At 38.7% G+C, this 21,038-nt stretch overlaps 1 protein-coding gene across 40 annotated transcripts in view; it reads left to right on the top strand.

Annotated features, from left to right (window-relative positions):
- Nucleotides 1–21,038, top strand: part of FARS2 (phenylalanyl-tRNA synthetase 2, mitochondrial) — a 618,373-nt gene that overhangs the window by 322,803 nt on the left and 274,532 nt on the right. For all 40 annotated transcript variants that reach the window (XM_019830295.3, XM_019830299.3, XM_019830296.3 and 37 more), the window contains one exon: nucleotides 7,868–8,028. In XM_019830295.3, coding sequence (XP_019685854.1) covers nucleotides 7,868–8,028 — 161 coding nt within the window. The remainder of the gene's footprint in view (nucleotides 1–7,867; nucleotides 8,029–21,038) is intronic.

Here is a 21,038-nt window from a genome sequence, read left to right as displayed (position 1 = left end):
AACTAACCTAACATTGTGTGTCAACTGTCCTTCAATTTAAAAAAATTTATTTTAAACCAGATTTTGGTGTTCATCAATTTTCTCTATTGTTTTTCTTTCCTTTTTTTTTTTTTATCACTTGCACTGCTATATTTAGTTTTTCCTTTGTTTGGCTTAGTTTGTTCTTAATTTTATTTTCTTTTTCTACATTTGTAAGGTAGTAGTTCATCGATTTGACACCTTTCCCCTCTCACGTAAGCATTTAATGCTATAGGCTTCTTTTGAATTACAGCTTTAGATTCATTCCATACATTATTTTTTGTTGCATCTTAATTTGTATTCATTTGAATGCATTTTCTAATTTTCCTTGTGATTTTTTTTCTTTGACTTGGGTTATTTAAAAGTATGTTGTGTAATTTCCCAGTATTTGGGAATGTCTTTAGATATTTGTATACTCTTGACTTCTGATTTATTTTCTCTTTGGACATAGGACATTTCTTAAATTTAACGCCTTTTAAGTATTTTGAAATTTGTTTTGTGTCTCAGAAAATCATTTATGTTGATGAATGACCCATCTTCCTTGAAAAGAATGTGAATTCTGTTGTATGGTGTGCATAATTTTATATTTGACAAAATTAACAACCTGTGATATGTTGGAAATTTTTTAGAAAGTTCTTCACTAAAGATCAGGGCTTTGTTTGTTTGTTTGTTTGTTTGTTTGTTTTGAGAGAGAGAGGGGATGCAAGTGAGCAAGGGGCAGAGAGAGAGGAAGAGGAGAGAATCCCAGGAGGGGCAGAAAGGGAGAGAGAGAGAAGTGGGGCTCGAGCTCACCCAAAGCAGGGCTCAACCTCACAAACCATGAGATCATAGCCTGAGCTGAAGTCTGATGCTTAACTGACTGAGCCACCCAGCACCCCTAGACCAGTGCTTCTTAATCTGTATGTATCTTATAGCTAAATATTTGTTTTCCCATTTGTCATTATGATTGCCTTGATACCAAGTGATAAACAGAGATGTTAGTATTTAACTTATTATGAAGCATTTTTCCAGCTGGACCTTGCATATCTAATCTTGAAATTCCATGAATATTCAAGTTCAGCTAGAGTGAATGGGAATCTGTGGGACAATTTTAAGAGGTTTTTTTTTTATGGTTTAGAAAGACACTGAAAAATAAAAATAAGAACACATATGGCTGTCTTGGAGATGAGTCATTCATTGTCCTATCCTTACACATATCTACTGTGACAATGTCCAGATTTATGTTTTAGAAAGAGACTTGGCAGCACTATCACAGATGGACCAAATAGGGAGACAGACGGTGACTACTTGGGAGTTTCTTGGAATAGTCCAGGTGGGAGATGTTTGTTGAAGGGACAAATCTATAGCTACAATTGGACTAGAATGAAGGGATGGTTTTGAGAGAAATTTTGAGATATAATTTAAAGGTCTATATCTGAAATGAGGTAGTGTTTTAAGTTAGTTTACTCCCAGGTTTCTGCCTTGAGTAACTAGATGGATGATGACCCCATTCATCATGAGGTGGAAAAATAAGATGAAAAGCAGTAGTTGGTTTGGAGAGGGGTTTTGGATAGCTTTGGCTTAGGACTGTTTTGTTTATACGTTGGATGGGCAATGCGATGAATGATGTGGGGTGGCATGGGCTTTGGATAAGATGTGATATTAGGACATAATTAATATTCTGGTGTATATGATGTGCTATAGTATAGTGGATTCATCTTATTTTAAGCTTAATTCCTGATCTATGTGAAACCCTATCTAGTTGCTATTCACATCATTCTTATATCTCAGACATATGAACTTACATCAGCAGTTCAGTTAACCTTAGATTACCCATATGGGAAATGTTTGCAATAGAAAGCACAACCCAGATGATTTAACAAGGGCAATGTCCGGTTATCTCTTGTTGAATAATAAACCACTCCAAACTTAATAGCCTAAGAAAGCCGCCATTTTATTATTCTGTGGTCACAAATTTGGAGCACACAGTGGAGATAGTTTGTCTCTCATCCGCAATGGCTGGAGCCTTGGGAAGATTAAACAGCTGAGGTGATTTAGAGGGCTAGGGCTGGCACCCTCTTGAGTCTTCTTTACTGACATACCTGCTGTCAACACCAGGATGGCTTGAAAGCTAGATTCAGCTGGGACTGTCCACTAGAGCACCTACACATGATCTTTCTGTGTTATTTCCTTCTCAGAGCATGGCAGCTAGGTTCCAAGAGAGAATGTTCTAGAGAAAGAATTGTGAGGGAGGGTGTGTGGAGAGTGAGCATTCCAAGAAAACCAAGTGTTAGTTGTGTGGCTATTTTGATGTGACCTTGGAAGTCACATAGTATCACTTCCCCCATACTCAATTGGTTGAAGCCATTACAACCCACTGAGATTGAAGAGGAAGGGTAGAAGAAATTTGTTGTTGTTTTTGAAATCCCTACAGATGATAACACTTATTTTCCAGCCTTGCCTCTTACAGAATGAAAGAGACCAATTCTGGCTCTAAAAAGAGGACATAGAGATCCATTTTTACTACTCATGATTTTCCTGAAAGTTTGGTCCCAGTGCAACCAAAGAGGAATACTTTGTGCTTCTTATAACCTCTTAAAAATAAAAAGAAAACAAATTCTTGTATTTTATCTAGTAACAAAAATCTCTATCAGTCTTTATATAAAAAGGCATGTACTATAAAGACTTCCTACCTTTGTCCTCCATTTGCACAGTTCTTTCCTACCTACCCCCGAATTAAAAATAAATAAATAAAAACACTTAGCATAACACTCTCCAGTTCCATCCACGTTGCTACAAAAGGCCATATTTCATTCTTTCTCATTGCCACGTAGTATTCCATTGTGTATATAAACCACAACTTCTTTATCCATCAGTTGATGGACATTTAGGCTCTTTCCATAATTTGGCTGTGTTGAAAGTGCTGCTATAAACATTGGGGTACAAGTGCCCCTATGCAACAGCACTCCTGTATCCCTCAGGTAAATTCCTACCAGTGGTATTGCTGGGTCATAGGGTAGATCTATTTTTAATTTTTTTTGAGGAACCTCCACACTGTTTTCCAGAATGGCTGCACCAGTTTGCATTCCCACCAACAGTGCAAGAGGGTTCCCGTTTCTCCACATCCTCGCCAGCATCTATAGTCTCCTGATTTGTTCGTTTTAGCCACTCTGACTGGCGTGAGGTGATATCTGAGTGTGGTTTTGATTTGTATTTCCCTGATGAGGAGTGACATTGAGCATCTTTTTGTGTGGCTGTTGGCCATCTGGATGTCTTCTTTAGAGGAGTGTCTCTTCATGTTTTCTGCCCATTTCTTCACTGGATTATTTGTTCTTCGGGTGTGGAGTTTGGTGAGCTCTTTATAGATTTTGGATACTAGCCCTTTGTCCGATATGTCATTTGCAAATATCTTTTCCCATTCCGTTGGTTGCCTTTTAGTTTTGTTGGTTGTTTCCTTTGCAGTGCAGAAGGTTTTTATCTTGATGAGGTCCCAATAGTTCATTTTTGCTTTTAATTCCCTTGCCTTTGGAGATGTGTCAAGTAAGAAACTGATGCGGCTGAGGTCAGACAGAGAAAGACAGATACCATATGTTTTCACTCTTACGTGGATCCTGAGAAACTTAACGGAAGACCATGGGGGAGGGGAAGGAAAAAAAAGTTAGGGAGAGAGGCAAACCATATGAGACTCTTAAAAACTGAGAATAAACTGAGGGTTGAGGGGGGTGGGAGGGAGAGGAGGGTGGGTGATGGGCATTGAGGAGGGCACCTGTTGGGATGAGCACTGGGTATTGTTTGGAAACCAATTTGACAATAAGTTTAATATTAAAAATAATAATAATAATAAAATAATAATAAAAAAATAAAAACAGCTGCTGCTTTGAGTTTTTGAAATTGGTTGGAGCCTTTTTATAATAATATTTCATTGTACAGACATAGCATAGTTTATTTAATCATTTCTCTAGTGATGAATATTTGGGTTGTTTACAGTCTTTTGCTTTTATAAACAATACTCCAGCAAGTGGTCTTACACAGTCCTAATTTCCCATAAGGAGGATACTTTCTAGTAGTTAAAGTAACAAGGTGGTACATGCATCTGTAATTCTGATAGCTACTGGTATTCTATGCTTCTTAGGCCAATAGCTTAAAGACTCAATTGTGAACCTACCAGCAATATAGAGAGTGTTTGTTTTCCCTTGGCTTTGCTCTCAAGTATGGAATCAGATGTATTTATTTTTGCCAATCTGGTATATAAAATATGATAACTTTGTGCATTTTCATCTTTTATTTTTCTTAAGTAAGCTTTCATTTGCTTAAGGGTAATTTTTCTTTCCTTTCTGTGAATGTCTTCATATTCTTGGTCCATTTAAAAAATTAGAGGGGGCGCCTGGGTGGCTCAGTCACTTGAACATCTGACTTTGGCTCAGGTCATGATCTTGTGGTTCATGAGTTCAAGCCCTGCGTCAGGCTCTGTGCTGACAGGTTGGAGCCTGCTTTGGATTCTGTGTCTCCCTTCTCTCTCTCTGCCCTTCCCCTGCTCATACTCTGTCTCTCTCTCAAATATAAATTAATTTTTTTCAACTTTAAAAATTAGATTGTTGCTCATTTTCTTACCTACTTTTAGGGGCTCTATTCGTGTTTTCGCTTTAGAAAAAGTTTCAGGGGATGGGGAACTAACTGAGGGAAACATGAAAGGAGCATAACATACTAAAAAAAATTACTAGATATTAAATAAAGTCAAATACCCTAAATAAGCAGTAGTTACTGTATAGTAGGAAATATCTGTTACTGCTTATTCAGTTATAGATATTAGGCTCTAAGTGGTTGGTTATATCTAAAAGAATGATAATAAAATTGAAAAGATTAAAGAAAAAGCCTCAGTCACAAAGCAGCATTAACCTTGCTACCTATCTTTATTTTTTTTTTACTTGAAACAACTAACAATTATAGGAAAATGTTTTGAAGTTTTAAAACTATTACCCATTATAATTCTTGAACATCATGTTTTGTTTTTTGTTTTTTCACATTACAACCCTCACTTGGACCTATATTAAATAGTGGTATCACAGTACATATTCATGTTATCATAAATATTTTTCATAATTTCTTATAGTCTGTCACTTAATAAATCTGTATTTTATAATTACAATTTTTAATGATTTTATTAAAATGTAGTATATTTTGTAAGCCATTCCCTAATTTGGGCCACTTAGGTTGTTTCCATGTTTTTGCTCTTATAAAGTAATACTGCTGAATATCTTCTTTCATTTATATTTTTCTTTTGTTGAATTATTTCTTTAGGATCAATTCCTGAGTAGAATCATAATAATAACGAGTATGAACATTCTTAAGGATCTTTACATGTATATATTGTTTCCAAATTGTAAGAATACCTAGTGTAACCCCCCAGTGAATGAGGACAGTGGAACCACACAATGCAGAATGTGCTGGAACCATATCAGCAGGACTGCCATTTTTTCTTTCCATTTAAAAAAATAAAAATTCTTGGGGCGCCTGAGTGGCTCAGTTGGTCAAACGTCTGACTCCTGATTTAGGCTCAGGTCATGATCTCACAGTTCATGAGTTCAAGCCCTGCATCAGACTCTGCACTGACAGTGTGATGCCTCCTTGGGACTCTCTCTCTCTCTCCCTCCTCTGCTCATGCTCACTCTCTCTCTCTCTCTGTCTCTCAAAATAAATAAATAAAAACTTAAGGAAATAAAAATTCTTCTTTAAGTAGATTTTAAAAGTCTATCATGGTTATATTAAATTTCATGTCTTTAATTAGTCACCAACCTATTTTTCAAGTCTCATGAATCAGTATGAATTATTCTAAACTATTTTGCCTCACTCTTCAGTTGTTCTCTTAGGCATGTGACCACTGGGTCAGGGGTTGTGCATAATGTTCATGATCCCACTGTCTGTGAGGTTGAATACCCCACTTCCCTCTGCCTCACCTGAGTGTTCATTTTTGTTCAGGAACAGGTGTACTCAGCGAACCACTGGCTTTTCTTTCTCATTCATCTTCCCTTTCGCTACTGATCCATTTTCTCTCTTAGTATCTTTTTCTTTTGATCTCATTTTGATTATTTTAATTCATTCAGCTTTTAAACAAACCATTTGAAGAGGCTCATACTTCTGCCTGGCTTCTTTTACACATTTATCCTTGTTGTTTTATTTATAAATTATGGTGGTGGGAGCACCTAGCCAGAAATGGATCCTTTCTGCAATGTCCTATCTGCCTCAAACCTTCTGTGTTTCCATAATGCACTCCTAACGCTTCTATGGTACACTGCTACCCGTCTGCTATTTGAAGACGTTCCTTCAGTCTGGAATTTTCTTTTACCTTTCTCCACATTTTGGATGTGTATTAGTTTTGTGGGGTTTTTTGTTGTTATTGTTTGTTTTTATTTTTTGCCTGGTAACAAATTAATGTCATACTTGGTAGATTAAAACCACACATTTATTATGTCAGTTTCCTTGCATCAGAAGTCCAGGCACAGGTTGGCTGGGGCCTCTGCCCAGGGTCTTCACAGGTAGAAATCAAGGGGTCAGCACGGCTATGTGCTCTTCGGGAGTTCTGGTCCTCCTGTCAGCCCATTCACCCTGTTGGGAGAATTCATTTCCTTATGATTGTAGGAATTAGGGTCCCACTTATTGCTGACCACCAGGGCTTCCCCCAACTTTTAGAGGCCTCCCTCAGGTCCTAGCCATGTGGCCTTCTCGCTGCGTGTCAGCTCACTTTTCCTGGGCCAGCAGGAGAGTCTCTCTGGTTTGCTCAGATGAACTTCAATATAAAGTAACTAATCACAGGGCTGAAATCCCATTCTGTTCCCAGGGCCACCGCACTCAAAGGGAGAGATTTACACAGGGCATGTATGACGGGAGTAAAATCTTGAGGCCATTGCAGCCTGCCCAGGATCCAGACGCCCTAAGTATCCAGTTGAAATTATGTTCCTTTCATGAGCCCTTTCCGTAAGCTTTTCAAGTAGTATGACTTGCTCTCTTGCCTTCTTCACACAGCAGGTCTATGTCTTTGGTCTTAGTCTGCTTCAGTTAAGTGAAATAACCCTTTGAGTTCATAGCATTGCTGTACTGTGAACAACACACTTTACCTTTGGAGTGAGTGGTACTAAATAAACGTTCCACCTTGGCTTGCTTGATCTCCATCCATTATGGAGGTAGCTCTTACTAAGGGTAAAAGTTGTTTTAACAAAATGAGGGATGTTTCTGAATATTAACAGTCCATTATGGCACACTTCCAACATACCCACCCATTTAGTAAGCCACATAGGGACAGAGACCATCTTTTTTCTCTCTGTCTACACATAGTAGGCTAAATTTGAATCAGGGCAAATAAAGATTACAGGAAAATTGTTTTTCAGAGGCAGGAAGCAGGGCTTAAAGTGCTTGGAATATAATAAAAAATGAAAGGCAACATTAGAGGCAGTGTGACTCCAGAGTGCCTCAGGGAGGGAAGTGAGGAATGTGGGGAGCACAAGAAATGTAAAACTTATGGATGGGCTTATGGATGTCTCTCCCCAGTGCCTTGCCTGCTAGTAGGCTCACAAGCAGTGTTACTGGTTATTTACCCACAAGTAGGAAAGTAGGATGCACCTGTGAAGTCTTTATATATTTAAAAAAAATGTTTTGTTTGTTTGTTTTAGAGATAGAGAGTTCGTGAGCAGGGGAACGGGGCAGAGGGAGAGGCTCCATGCTCAGCATGAAGCTTGATGCAGGACTTGACTCCACAACCACAGGACAATGACCTGAGCCGAAACCAAGAGTTGGACACTCAACCGACTGAACCACCCAGGCACCCTGTAGTCTTCGTATTTTTTAAATCAGTTGTGTTTTGCTTTCCTAATTGTAGCTGGTGCTCAAGATCAGATCGGTTGGGCTTTTGGCCTGGGATTGGAAAGACTGGCCATGATCCTCTATGACATCCCTGATATCCGCCTCTTCTGGAGTGAGGATGAGCGTTTCCTGAAGCAGTTCCGCGTGTCAGATATCAACCAGAAGGTGAAATTTCAGGTAACATGACTTGTAAGAATCAAATATTAATTATAATAATGATTTTCAAGAATTGAAGGGGTCATGCACTTGAAAAGAAACTTGTTGAATTTAAAAATAATGTGAATTTGTGGGACGCCTGGGTGGCCCAGTCGGTTGCGTGTCCGACTTTGGCTCAGGTCATGATCTCACAGTTCGTGAGTTCAAGCCCCGCATCGGGCTCTGTGCTGACAGCTCAGAGCCTGGAGCCTGCTTCGGATTTTGTGTCTCCCTCTCTGCCCCTTCCCCGCTCATGCTCTGTCTCTCCTTGTCTCTCAAAAATGAATAAACATTAAAAAAAATAAAAAAAAATAATGTGCATTTGAAAAGAAGTTTTAAATAGAGGTCCATAAACACAGGAATTCATAAACCATCGGAAGCTGTATACGGAAGAAAAAAAAGATTTACGAAGCTTTTAGTCTGAGCAAAGAACCAACTTTGGGCTTTGTTAATGACCATTTTATCATTATGAAATAGCTATCTTAAAGTTTAGTTTTTCTGATACTAGTACAGACACACTGGCTTTCTTGTGATTAGTGTTTGTCATGTGTGTCTTTTTGATCCTTTTATTTTCACTCTATGTTCTTAAAAGTGTCTCTTGAACGTTGTGTAGAACTGGGCCTTTTTATTTCATTGGAGTGTTGAATACATCTTACATTTACTATAATTACATGGGATATTCTTGGGCTTAATTCTGTCATTTTTTATTTCTTCCCTCATTTCCCCCTTCTTTTCTTCATTTCTTTATTTGGAAACTGAGAGTTTCTGTTTTTTGGTTTGTTTGTTTTTACATTCCATTTTATTACTCCTGTTACTATTTAGTTTCACCATTTTGTATTATTTTTAAGTGGCTGTTCTAGATTACGATATACATAATTAATGCATCACCCTTTACCATCAGTAGCTATTACACAACTTCATGAGACATTAAATATCCTTCAACAGTGTCATTTTTTTACTCCCCTGATTTTTATATTATTATTGTTATTTTATTTCTCCATGTATTATAATCCCACAGTAGTCACTCTATTTGCTTCAAATAGCCAATTGTCTTTTTAAAGAAATTTAAAACGATGTTGTTTTATATCTCCCTTGATACTTACCCCACTGATCATTCCTTTCTGCCGATCTTGGTTTTTCTCTGTGATCATTTCCCTTTGGTCTGGAGAACTTCCTTAAATATTTTCCTGTAATGCAGCATGAATGTGCTCAGTTTGGTTGTTTGGAAATGCCTTTATTTCATTTTTACTTTTTAGGAATATTTTCTTTGATTATAGGTATCTAGGTTGCCAGTTTGTATGCACATGTGCATGTGCACGCGTGTGTGTGTGTGTGTTTGCATGTGTTTTCCTTTCAGCTCTTGAAACAGGTCATTTCATTGTCTTATCTTTTTACTCTGGGTTTCAGTGGTTTGCCCTGTATATGATTTTCTGTTTTATAGCTTAGAGTTTCACTGTGTTGGATTTAATGTCTTTTCAACCATCTTTGAAACCCTCATCTAATATCTTTTCCAACAATTATACTCTATTCTTTCTTTTCTGTTCAGGCTGCAACTACATGTGTGTCAGACCATTTGAAGTTATGCCTTAGTACTCTGATTCTCAGGGTGTGTTTTTTATTATTGGGTTTTTTTCTCACTCTGTGCTTTATTTTGGATAGTTTTTATTCCCTTATCTTTGGATTTACCAGCCTTTTCTATCTTGTCCACTTAACCATTAAGCCCCTCCAATGAATTCATATTGTACTTACCAGTTCTACAATTTCTATTTGCTTCTTTTTTAGAGTTTTTATTACTCTGGAGGATTCTTCGTCTTCTCACCCATTTTGTACATTTTACCTTAAATTCTTTAGCATCGTCATGTAGTAGTTATTTTTGTCTTGTTAATTCCAACCATTTTGTTACCTGTTGTTCTCCTTTTATTCTTTTTTCCTTCTTAGTTATGGGTCACACTTTCCCTGCTTTTTCATGTGTCTCACTTTTATATTGTATATAAAAGAACAAAGAAACCGAAATAGGTAGTATATGTCCTCAGCAAGCCTGGTCCTTTCCCCTGTCAGGCAGCTAAGGTGTGTAGGCCAGATCTCTTCGTTCTAATCAGGAGTTGAACCGCATTTCACATCTGCCATCCCCTTGGTGGTGAGATCTGGCCCTGCAGCAGACTTTGGGATCTATGCACATGAGATGTGATCTCTCTACTTTCCACCAGTTGCCAGCTTCTACCCACCAGTAGCTGCCAAGCAAAAGTATTATGAAGGAGGATTGGCTGGCAGTGAGGGCTAGCTAGCCATTCCCCCACTTTCCAGTCTGCCACACCCACCAATGCTTGGCTGAGAAGAGTTTGGCTCATTATTCCTTATTCCAGCAAGGTTTCTTTACCAAAAGCAGGCTAGTTCTGCCCACTCATGCACCAGTAGGGGAAGTATCCATCAATGTCTGTCCCCCAGACAGTAGGACAGTAGAAGGCAGTCTGTTCGATTAGACTTGTGTCCAGATCTCCTCAATATCTTGTATGACAAATAAGATCTCTAAAGTTATTGTTTTCTCATCGCTATAATGGGGCCGATGGTTTTCTGTGACCTTTTGCCTCCTAACCAGAACTGGAAAATCTCCTATAATTTATTTACATTTTGACTCCATCTTTAATGGCCTTTTTAAAAAATCCTATTTTTTTTTAAGGAAGCTGTTTTGTTTTTTTTTTATTCTAGCACCAAGTCCTTCTAGGTTAATTTGGAATAAAGCTCCATCTGAATGATCAAAAGTAAAACCTGGCTAAGGGTGTAAGTTTTTCTCATTCATATTTTCATTTTTTCAGTCATTTATTTAATTGGCAAATATTGATGGAACACCAGCCAACACTGTACAGAGCAGTGTGCCCAACACTGGAGGGACACACACAGGTGACTAACACAGATGCTACCATAAGTGAGTGGTTTAGGTCCAATCTTAAGTGCACTTTAACTGTCATCTGTTAGGAGATACCAAGATATCCAGGAATAGACTATGGGTTTCTTGTATTACATGAATACATTTTTTGTAATTTCTTTTGCTTTCAGATTTTAAAGTCAATGTATGCATACTTGCACTATTATATAACCTAAATGGCTGTCGTTGTGTAATAAACTTAAGAATTTCTGATGAGCAGCTAGGATTTGATCACTGAAAAATATAAAATACTTTGTAAATTATAGATCACAGAGAGCTGTTTCCTAATTATTCACTTATAATTAGTATTTATTGATTATATTCTGTGTTAGCTCCCTATTGCTGTCACAACGAATTACCACAAATCTAGCAGCTTAAAACAGTGTCCTTTCTTAGTTCCAGAGGTCAGAAATGCAGAACCAGTCTGAGATTGAGCTGAAACAAAGGTGTCAGTGGGGCTGGTTCCTTCTGGTGGCTCAAGGTGGGAGGGAATCTGTTTCCTTGCCTGTGAAAGTTTATAGGGCTGTTCTTATTCTTGGATCATGGTTTCCTCCCACATTGCCTTTTCCCCTCTCCTTCCCTCTCTGGTCACATCGCCTCTGAAATTTTGTCTTCCTCTCACAAGAAAAGAAAAGGACCCTTGTGATTACATGGAGTCTACCAAGATCATTTAAGATAATCTCCACACCCCAAGATCCTTTCTTAACCACATCTGTAAAGTTCTTTTTTTTTTTTTTTCATGTTTGTTTATTTATTTTGAGAGAGAGAGAGAGAGAGAGAGAGCGCACACAGGGGAAGGACAGACAGGGGGAGAAAGACAATCCCAAACACGTTCTGCCCTGTCAGCACAGAGCCCGATGTGGGGCTCGAACCCCCAAACTGTGAGATCATGACCTGAACCGACATCAAGAGTCAGATGTTTATTTATTTATTTTTTCAATATATGAAATTTATTGTCAAATTGGTTTCCATACAACACCCAGTGCTCATCCCAACAGGTGCCCTCCTCAATACCCATCACCCACCCTCCCCTCTCTCCCACCCCCCATCAACCCTCAATTTGTTCTCAGTTTTTAAGAGTCTCTTATGCTTGAGAGTCAGATGTTTAATTGACTGAGCCACCCAGGAGCCCCTGTAAAGTTCTTTTTGAATGTAAGGTAACATGTTCCCAGGTTGCAGGGATTGGGACGTGGGCATCTTTGAGGAGCCATTATTCAACTTACCATGTATACCTTTATGTATCCCATTTTCATCATGGAAGGTATAATAGAGCAGATTTTGTGTTTAGATAAGTGTGATGCAGACAGTACCTGAGTGTTAGCAGTTTTTACCTATTGGTATGGAACAGTCATGTTCATATATATGCAAGGAATGAGACTCATTTTGTCACTTAATATTTTTGGCCTGTCTTCAGAAGAATATTTAACATGATCAAAATACTGTGCAAGACTCTTCTCCGAGGGGAGGGGAGGAATGTGGCGGGGAGAAGGTTTGCTGGCAGCTATTGAGTACGTGGCTTCTCTGGCTGGGAAACCTGGGAGCCATTTGGGAATTGTATTGTGGAGGGCTGGAAGGCGACAGAAATTCCTTTTCTTTCATCTCCCTTGAGGCCATCCAAGATTATGTTTTAGGCTCTCAGCTTCTCTGGCATCTTCCTCTGCATAGTCTTATAAATCCATCTATCCATCTCACCGTGATGGCTCTCTTCTAGGGACTAACAATGGTCTGATTTGTATCACCCCAAGACCCCCTCTATGCCACTCTTTCCTGAATACCTTCACACCATTGTGTGTGTCTAGAAAGTAAGAAACGCAGGTTATAATGTGATTTTGATTTTTGGTTTCTATTTTACGTGGTTTGAGTTACCTGCTTTGTCTGTTATGGCTCTCTTTCCCCAACCTGGATCGGTGCTTGAAATAACGTGGATGAACAAGCTGGTGGTTTTATCATACAAGTGTCGTCTCATTCTGCACAAGAGATCTCTGTCCCACACTCCAGCTCCCCTTGCTGGGCTGACTCTGGCATCTGGGCACTGGTTGTGTGTACACCTGCCAATGCCTGTAGGTGAAATTTGCCACTTCAGTGCACTGAGTGGAAAAGTCAGCAAGCCAAGTTTCAGCAATGTTGGTTGTTATGTTTTCACCCCATTAAGGAGTTTTATCGGCTCTCTTTTGTGGGCACAGGCTATACTTATTCGCAATCCTAAATAGTACTTCATACATGTGTCATTGCAGCCAGAACAGGTGAGAATCATGGGCTGCGGTGTGCAAGCCTATTGCACTACACCTTATGTACCCTATGTAAGAGCTAACAACAGTCACACTCCAAGCTTAACAGTCATTGAGGCCTTACTCTGTGTCCGTTATTCTAAAGACTTAACATGCCTTCGTTTAGTCCTCTTAATAACCTTCTGAGGTTAGGTACTGTTGTTCTTTCCACTTGACAGATGAGGAAACAGTAGCCAAGTGGTCACTGTGTGTTATGTGTTAGCACATGTTTATTCAGGGCTTCGAAGAGCCGTTTCCCAAAGTTCTATCCTGAGTGTAAAATCCATAGGTTGATTCTTCACAGCTAAAGGATTTAAATTTTTCTAACAGATCCAAAGATTGGTGTATAGTTTATAGAAAAATAAAGCATTGAGTAAATCATCCAGGTTATTAACTTACTAGTAACAAGCTGCTTGTGTTAATGCTTCTCAAACTTCAATGTTCAGATGAATCACCCAAGGAACTTATTAAAGCGCAGATTCTGATTTAGTATGGCTAACATGGAGCCTGAGAGTCTGCATTTCTAACAAATTACCAGACGATGCCGATGCTGTTGATCCATGGACCACATTCTGCAGCTGCGTAATGATGGGCAAAGTCATCTTACTTGTCAGAGCCTCAGCTGCCTCCTCAGTAAAATGTGATAATAAAGTGAGATAGTCTGACCAGGTGATTAAACTCACTTCCTCCTCTGATGCATTCTAAATTTCTGTTTAGTATAACTATTACAACAAATTATGATTCCTTTGCACAAAACTTGAAACTCTTCTTCTTGCCTTTGATTTTGTTACCATAAATTTCAGGTGCAGTACTGTAACACTTTTGTTTTTATGACCTGCCAGAGATCTTCCTGCCTTCTTCTTTGCCCTCTTTTTTCTTCTCTTCCTTCTTCCTACCTTCCCTTCCCTCCCCTTCTCTTCCTTTCTTTTTTCTCTTCCCTTCTGTCTTTCCTCCCTCCTTTCTTCCTTTCTATCTCCTCTCTCTCATTCATTCATTCATTCATTCATTCATTGTATTTGTCAATGAGAGGAGACTGTGTAAATAATCTCACACAGTTGTTTTTTTTTAATTTTTTTTTCAACGTTTATTTATTTTTGGGACAGAGAGAGACAGAGCATGAACGGGGGAGGGGCAGAGAGAGAGGGAGACACAGAATCGGAAACAGGCTCCAGGCTCTGAGCCATCAGCCCAGAGCCTGACACGGGGCTCGAACTCACGGACCGCGAGATCGTGACCTGGCTGAAGTCAGATGCTTAACCGACTGCGCCACCCAGGCGCCCCTAATCTCACACGGTTTAAATGTGTATTTAAACCGTGCTCTAGTCAGAGATGTGTTTGTGTACTTTAAGTAATTTATGAAGAGAAGCTGTCAGTACTTAAATTAGAAAACATACAATCCAAGATGTGAAGGATGAGGCTGGATGTACACAAAATGTGGTGCAGACACCAACAGGACCTTGACTGTGAAGGTCATCTGTGAGGTCAATCATGGATAGACACCTGAGGGAAAGTGTGTCACAGTTTGTCCTTGCTCTCCCTGTAGTACCAAGCATCAGCAGGGGATGCTGGGTTATATGAAGACTGGTAGTTTCTAAAAGCTAGGGTTGGCCATTTTCCCTTATTGATGTCTTCCAGCAATCATAGTTCAGTGGCCCACATGTTGTACATTAATTCGTTAAATAGCTTATAATACTTGCCATTTGTTGAGTGCTGTGTACAGGCCACTGGACTAAATATTTTGCTGATATTATAACTTTCATTGACACAATCTAATGGGGTGGGTACAGTAAACTGGTTTTATAGGTGATGAAACTGAGGCTTGGAACCACCAAGTAGCTCAACCATAAGGACTCTAGTAGTAAGTGACTGAGCTAGGATTTTGTCTGCAGTGGACTCCAGCGAGCTCCTGATACTGAACTAGTGAACTCTGTTGTCCCTAGACCAAAACACTATTCTGGAATCAGTAAGATGAAATTGACAGTTTCTGACATCAAGTTGTTTATAGTCTGGAAGAAGAGACAGAATTATCAAAGATAATAAAATAATATAGAAGTACTATAATGGAACATGTAGAATTTTGCTGACACTGACCAATGCATGTGGAGGCTAAAATTTTCTTCTTCCTTTTTTTTTTTTAATCCTTTTTTCCTAGTTTAATTCTTGAAATCCCTCCATGTCTCTCCAAAATTGTATTAGGACTTGAGCCTGTGATTACGTGCTAATCTCCATGGCTTGGACTAGCTCCTAGATCTAGTTCTGCTGTCATTATCATAAATGTTGTCTATAGAGACTTAATGCAGGAGGATGCAGACTTTCTTCATTCTGTCCCCAAATAAATCCAGCTGTGAGAATCCCATCAGCTTTGTTGTGCTGCGGTGATATTAATGGATCTCACAGTTTTTCACTATTTCCATGTGCATTTTTTCCCATCTCACATGTATACAGAAAACACATAACTATTGTTCTTTTTCTAAAAAAGGGATATTTATCCCAGAAGAAACTGCAGGCATGTCTCACTTCTTGTGCTGCATTTTATTGCAAATCACAGGTATGGCGTATTTTACAAAATAAAGGTTTGTGGCAACCCTGTGTCGAACAAGTCTATTGACTCCATTTTTCCAGTAACATTTACTCACTTTGTGTCTCTGTGTCACATATGGGTAATTCTTGCAGTATTTCAAACTTTTTCATTATCATTATATTCCTTAGGTGATCTGTGATCAATGATCTTTGATGTTACTGATGTAAATGTTTTGGGGCACCACCAACCACGCCCGTGTAAGACAGTGAACTTAATAAAAAAAGTGTGTGTTCTGACTGCTCCACCAACCAGCTGGTTCCCATCTCCCTTTCCTTGGGCCTCCCTATTTCCTGAGATACAACAATATTGAAATCAGACCAATTAATCACCCTATAGTGGTCTCTGTGTGTTCAAGTAAAAAAAAGAGTTACATGTCTTTCACTTTAAATCAAGCTACAAATGATGAAGCTTAGTGAGGAAGGCATGTCGAATGCTGAGACAGGCCAAAAGCTAGGCCTCTAGCCCCAAACAGTTAGCCAAGTTGTGAATGCAAAGAAAAGTTCTTGAAAGAAATTAAAAGTGCTACTCCAGTGAACACATGAATAAGAAACAAAAGCCACCCGATTGCTGATATGGAGAAAGTTTTAGTAATCCAGATGAAAGGTAACCAGCCACAACAGTCCCTGAAGCCAAAGCTGAATCCAGGGTATCCAGACTCTCTTCAGTTCTGTGAAGGCTGAGCCAGGTGAGGAAGCTGCAGAAGAAAGATTTGAAGCTAGCCGAGGTTTAAGGAAAGAATCCATCTCCATAACATCAAAGTGCAAACTGTAAAGCAGCAAGTGCTAACATAGAGGCTGTAGCAAGCTATCCAGAGAATCTAGCTAAGATCATTAATGAAGGTGGATGCACTACACAACAGATTTTCAGTGTAGACCAAACAGCCTTCTGTTGGAGAAAGATGCCATCTAGGACTTGAATAGCTAGAGAGGAGAAGTCAGTGCCTGCCTTCAAAGCTTCAAAATACAAGCTGACTTTCTTGTTACAGGCTAATGCAGCTGGTGACTTGAAGTTGAAGCCGATGCTCATTTACTGTTCCAAAAACCCAGAGCCTGGATGATAGCACATCTGTGTACAACATGGTTTACTGAATATTTTAAGACCTCTCTTGAGACCTACTGTTCAGAAAGATCTTTTTCAAAATATTCCTGTTCATTGACAATGTACCTGGTCACCCAACAGCTGTGATGGAGATATATGATGAGATTAATGTTGTCTTCATGCCTCCTAACACAGCATCCATTCTGCAACTCATGGGTTAATTTTGACTTTCAAGTCTTGTTATTTAAGAAATACATTTTGTGGGGCACTTGGGTGCCTCAGTTGGTTAAGCGTCCAACTTCAGCTCAGGTCATGATCTCACAGTTCGTGAGTTCAAGCCCTGCCATCAGGCTCTTGGCTGTCAGCACAGAACCTGCTTCAGATCCTCTGTCCCCCTCTCTCTCTGCTCCTTTCCAACTTGCTCTCTCTCTCTCTCTCTCTCTCTCTCTCAAAAATAAATTAAAAAAATACATTTAGTAAGGCTGTAGGTGCAACAGTGATTCCTCTGATGGATCTGAGCAAACTGTATTGAAAGTGTTCTGGAAAGGATTCACCATCCCAGATGCCATTAAGAGCATGTATGATTCATGGGAAAAGATCAAAGCATCAACATGAACAGAACATTGGGAGAAGCTGATTCCCACTCCCATAGATGACTTTGGAGGGGTTTAGTACTTCAGTGGAAGACGTAACTGTAGATGGGGTGGAAAGAGCCAGAGAACTGGAATTAGAAGTGGAGCCTGAAGATGTGCCTGAATGGTTGCAATCTTGTTTTCAAACTTGAACAGGTGAGGAGTTCCTTCTTATGGATGAACAAAGAAAATAGTTTCTTGAGATGGCATCTACTCCTGGTCAAGCTGCTGTGGGGACTGTTGAAATGACAACAAAGGATGCAGAATATTACATAAACTTAGTTGATAAAACAGTTGATAAAACAGTTGATAAAACAGGGTTTAATAAGATGGACTCCACAGAAAGAAGTTCTGTGGGTAAAATGCTATTAAATAGCATCACAAGCTACAGAGAAACTGTTTGTGAAAGGAAGAGTCAATCAATGTGGCCAACTTCATTGATGTCTTATTTTAAGAAATTGCCACAGCCACCCCACCTTCAGCAACCACCACTCTGTTCAGTCAGCAGCCATCAACATGAAGGCAAGACCCTCCACCAGCAAAAAGATTACAATTCATGGAAAGCTCAGATGATGGTTAGCAATAAAATATTTTTTAATTAGGCATATACATTGTTTTTTAAGACCTAATGCTATTGCACATTTAATAGGCTACAGTATAGCATAAACGTAACTTTTGTATGTACTGGGAAACCAAAAAGTTCATTTGACTTGCTTTATTGTGATACTTGCTTTATTATGGGCACCCTGAACTGAACCTGTAATATCTGGGAGCTATGCCTATAATAGAGGTAGATGAAGAAGTGGGGAGCCTGACCATCTATAGAACCTTTTATATGTGCTCTGTAATCATCGTTGACTGCAAAATGAGGAGAGATGCAGTGAGCAAGAGAATGGACAAGTTTGTTTTGGGAATATAGTGCTTATATGTAAAGCATTTATATCAGAGCCTATCACATAGTAAGTGTTTCATCCAGGTTAACTATTATTCATATTTTTACCACCACCAATATTATCACCACCACTACCGTAACTACTATGAAACACACTATTCTCAGTGCAGCGGCTGTAGTCCTCGTGGCTCCTGACCCTTCCTGCCCATAGTTCCCATCTTTAGCTTGCTTTGGCAACATTAGTGTTATATAACCCTACTCGTGGGTTGTGAGGATGTTTCATTGACCTGTAGTCTATGGAATCCTCTGGACTGTGGCCCCATGTTTGTATTGGAGCCTCTATCATCAGAGGCCTGTGGATTTTTGACTGTTTTTTTGCTATCGTTAAGGCAAGGGTCTTGTGATGCACTTACATATTTCAAAAATTGCTACCACAGTTTTTTTTGTTTGTTTGTTTGAGGCACTTAAAAAAAAAAGAATGAGCCCATCAGTGTCTTCTTCCACAGCTTTCTCATAGCATAGATTAGAAGGATGTGTGTTATGTGACCTTTATATGTACACACATTCAATATCCATATTACATTTTCTTGGCTATTAACCTTGGAAATATACAAGAACTTCCTATTTATAGACAGCACATTAGACTTTAAATCTTGCCAACATCCATAAAATCTGACAAATTATGTGCAATATATTTTGGGAATTAACTGACTAGAGGAGGTTTTGGTATTTCTGTCTCTGGAAACTGAAGGGTACATTAGTACTAAACAGAATCATCTAAACTGAATACTAATCGTTGATGGATCATAAAGTTAAAAGTTACAGTTTTACTAAATATTTCATTATATATATAAACATAAAAATATAAATTAAAAATTTCATTATATATATATATATATAAATGATATATATATATTTCAAACCATCACATTGTGTACCTTAATTATATATAATTTTGGTTTGTCAATTATACCTTCATAAAGCTGGGGAGAAAAATGTATAGTTTTAAGAGGAAATCATCAAAATAGAGACCAGAAACAAATATAGTTTTGAAGGAATTGTCATAGAAAGAAAGAACATGTCAATTAAACAAGGATGAGTGGGTCAATGGGTTTTTTTTCTCAGGTCTTAATATAGGGAGTGATTGTTACAAGATTGAATTAGGGATGCTTCTGGCTTCAACCAAGAAAAACCCAACTCAGGGTAGTTAAAATAAGAACAACAGCAGGCATCCCTCAGTGATGCCAGGGCTCTAGAACCTTGAATGCTTTTTCCCCCTTAGACTTGAAGGATGGTGGCAGGAGCACGAGGCCTCCCCTCATACAACAAGGTCCAGAAGCAGAAAACAGAACACTTTTGTTTCCTTTTAAGTGTGAGGAAAAGTCTTCCAGAAGTCCTTAGCAGAGTCCTGTCACCTCATTTTCAAGGCAGTTGGAGTGGTCTGTGATGGCAACTTGTTGTTTTCTGACATTTATACTGAGCTCATGTCAATAAGACTTATTTTTCTGCATTACTTCACTAACTGTGATACCAGATGTGTACAATTAGGCCCCGTAGGCAATGCTGTCTCTTATTACCACAGGCATTTCTATGAATAAACAGTCACTTATGAAATGGGATGATAAGGCAGCTAGAAAAGCTATTCCAGCCTATAGCCTACCTTAAGCTGGCTAATGCTTGAAATCATCCCTTAGAGTTTGATCCCAAGTCAAATGTGAAATGTTCCTTTTGCCTAGAACGTGCTGTGCCTACTTTTCATAGAACAACTGGATGGGGCTCATGGGCATGTGTGGCTGTATTTCAGATTGAGCATAGAAAATCAGGGTCACCATGGCATATCCAACTATGTTAACTATCTTGGCCTAAGGGGAAAAGGGCTGAAATACTAACCTCAAAGCCACTCAACCTAGGAATGAGATCCTGAGAGTTATCAGAAACATAACAAGTGTTGATTAGAGCCAATTCAAATGGCAAACCCAAGATATATATTAATGTTCTGGGAACCAAATTAAATCCAACTAGTTTACCTTATTGAATTCTTAGTCAAGGAAGGTAAGTGAGGTTGTTCTGTGTCTTTAATTTATTTCATCCTGCGCAATAGGAAAAACAGGTCACTTCACTGATGCAATTAGAGGTGGGCTCTGCTCCTTTACTCAAAGGGTTAGAGGAACATTTGGGTTCATCTGAAATGTTAGGACTTACAGTCAGCCTGTGTTTAAATAGAGAATTGAGAATTACTTTGTGATCACATTACTGCACAGCTTTTCAAACTTTGTGCCTTTATGTTGGCATTTTGTTATGTGTAATCTTGTGATCTTGGAAATGAAGAATGGTTAAAGTAAGCAGTAATTTATATAGTAGATAGCTTAATTATTCTTTCTCTCACTTGGCTGAGGAATGAATCAAATGTTTTCTTTCAGTATGAGGGAAGAATTTATTTTCTAAAGGGCCTCCCTGTGAGAGTTATAAATTACAATTATAGGCCGTGATTCACTATGAAAGATACTGAATGATAAATACATGACCCCTGTAGAGCCCATTTGGCAGATTTTGAACTCCAGGTTAACTGCTTTTTGAGAACCAAGTAAGTGTATTATATTTATTTTTATTTATTTTTAAAAAGACAAAATATTCTAAACATGCATCTATTTCTTGATTT

Source organism: Felis catus, chromosome B2 (assembly GCF_018350175.1).
Source record: "Felis catus isolate Fca126 chromosome B2, F.catus_Fca126_mat1.0, whole genome shotgun sequence".
NCBI lineage: Eukaryota > Metazoa > Chordata > Mammalia > Carnivora > Felidae > Felis > Felis catus.
The sequence above is the reverse complement of the archived record's forward strand: the minus strand, read 5'-3'. Positions and strand labels throughout refer to the sequence as shown.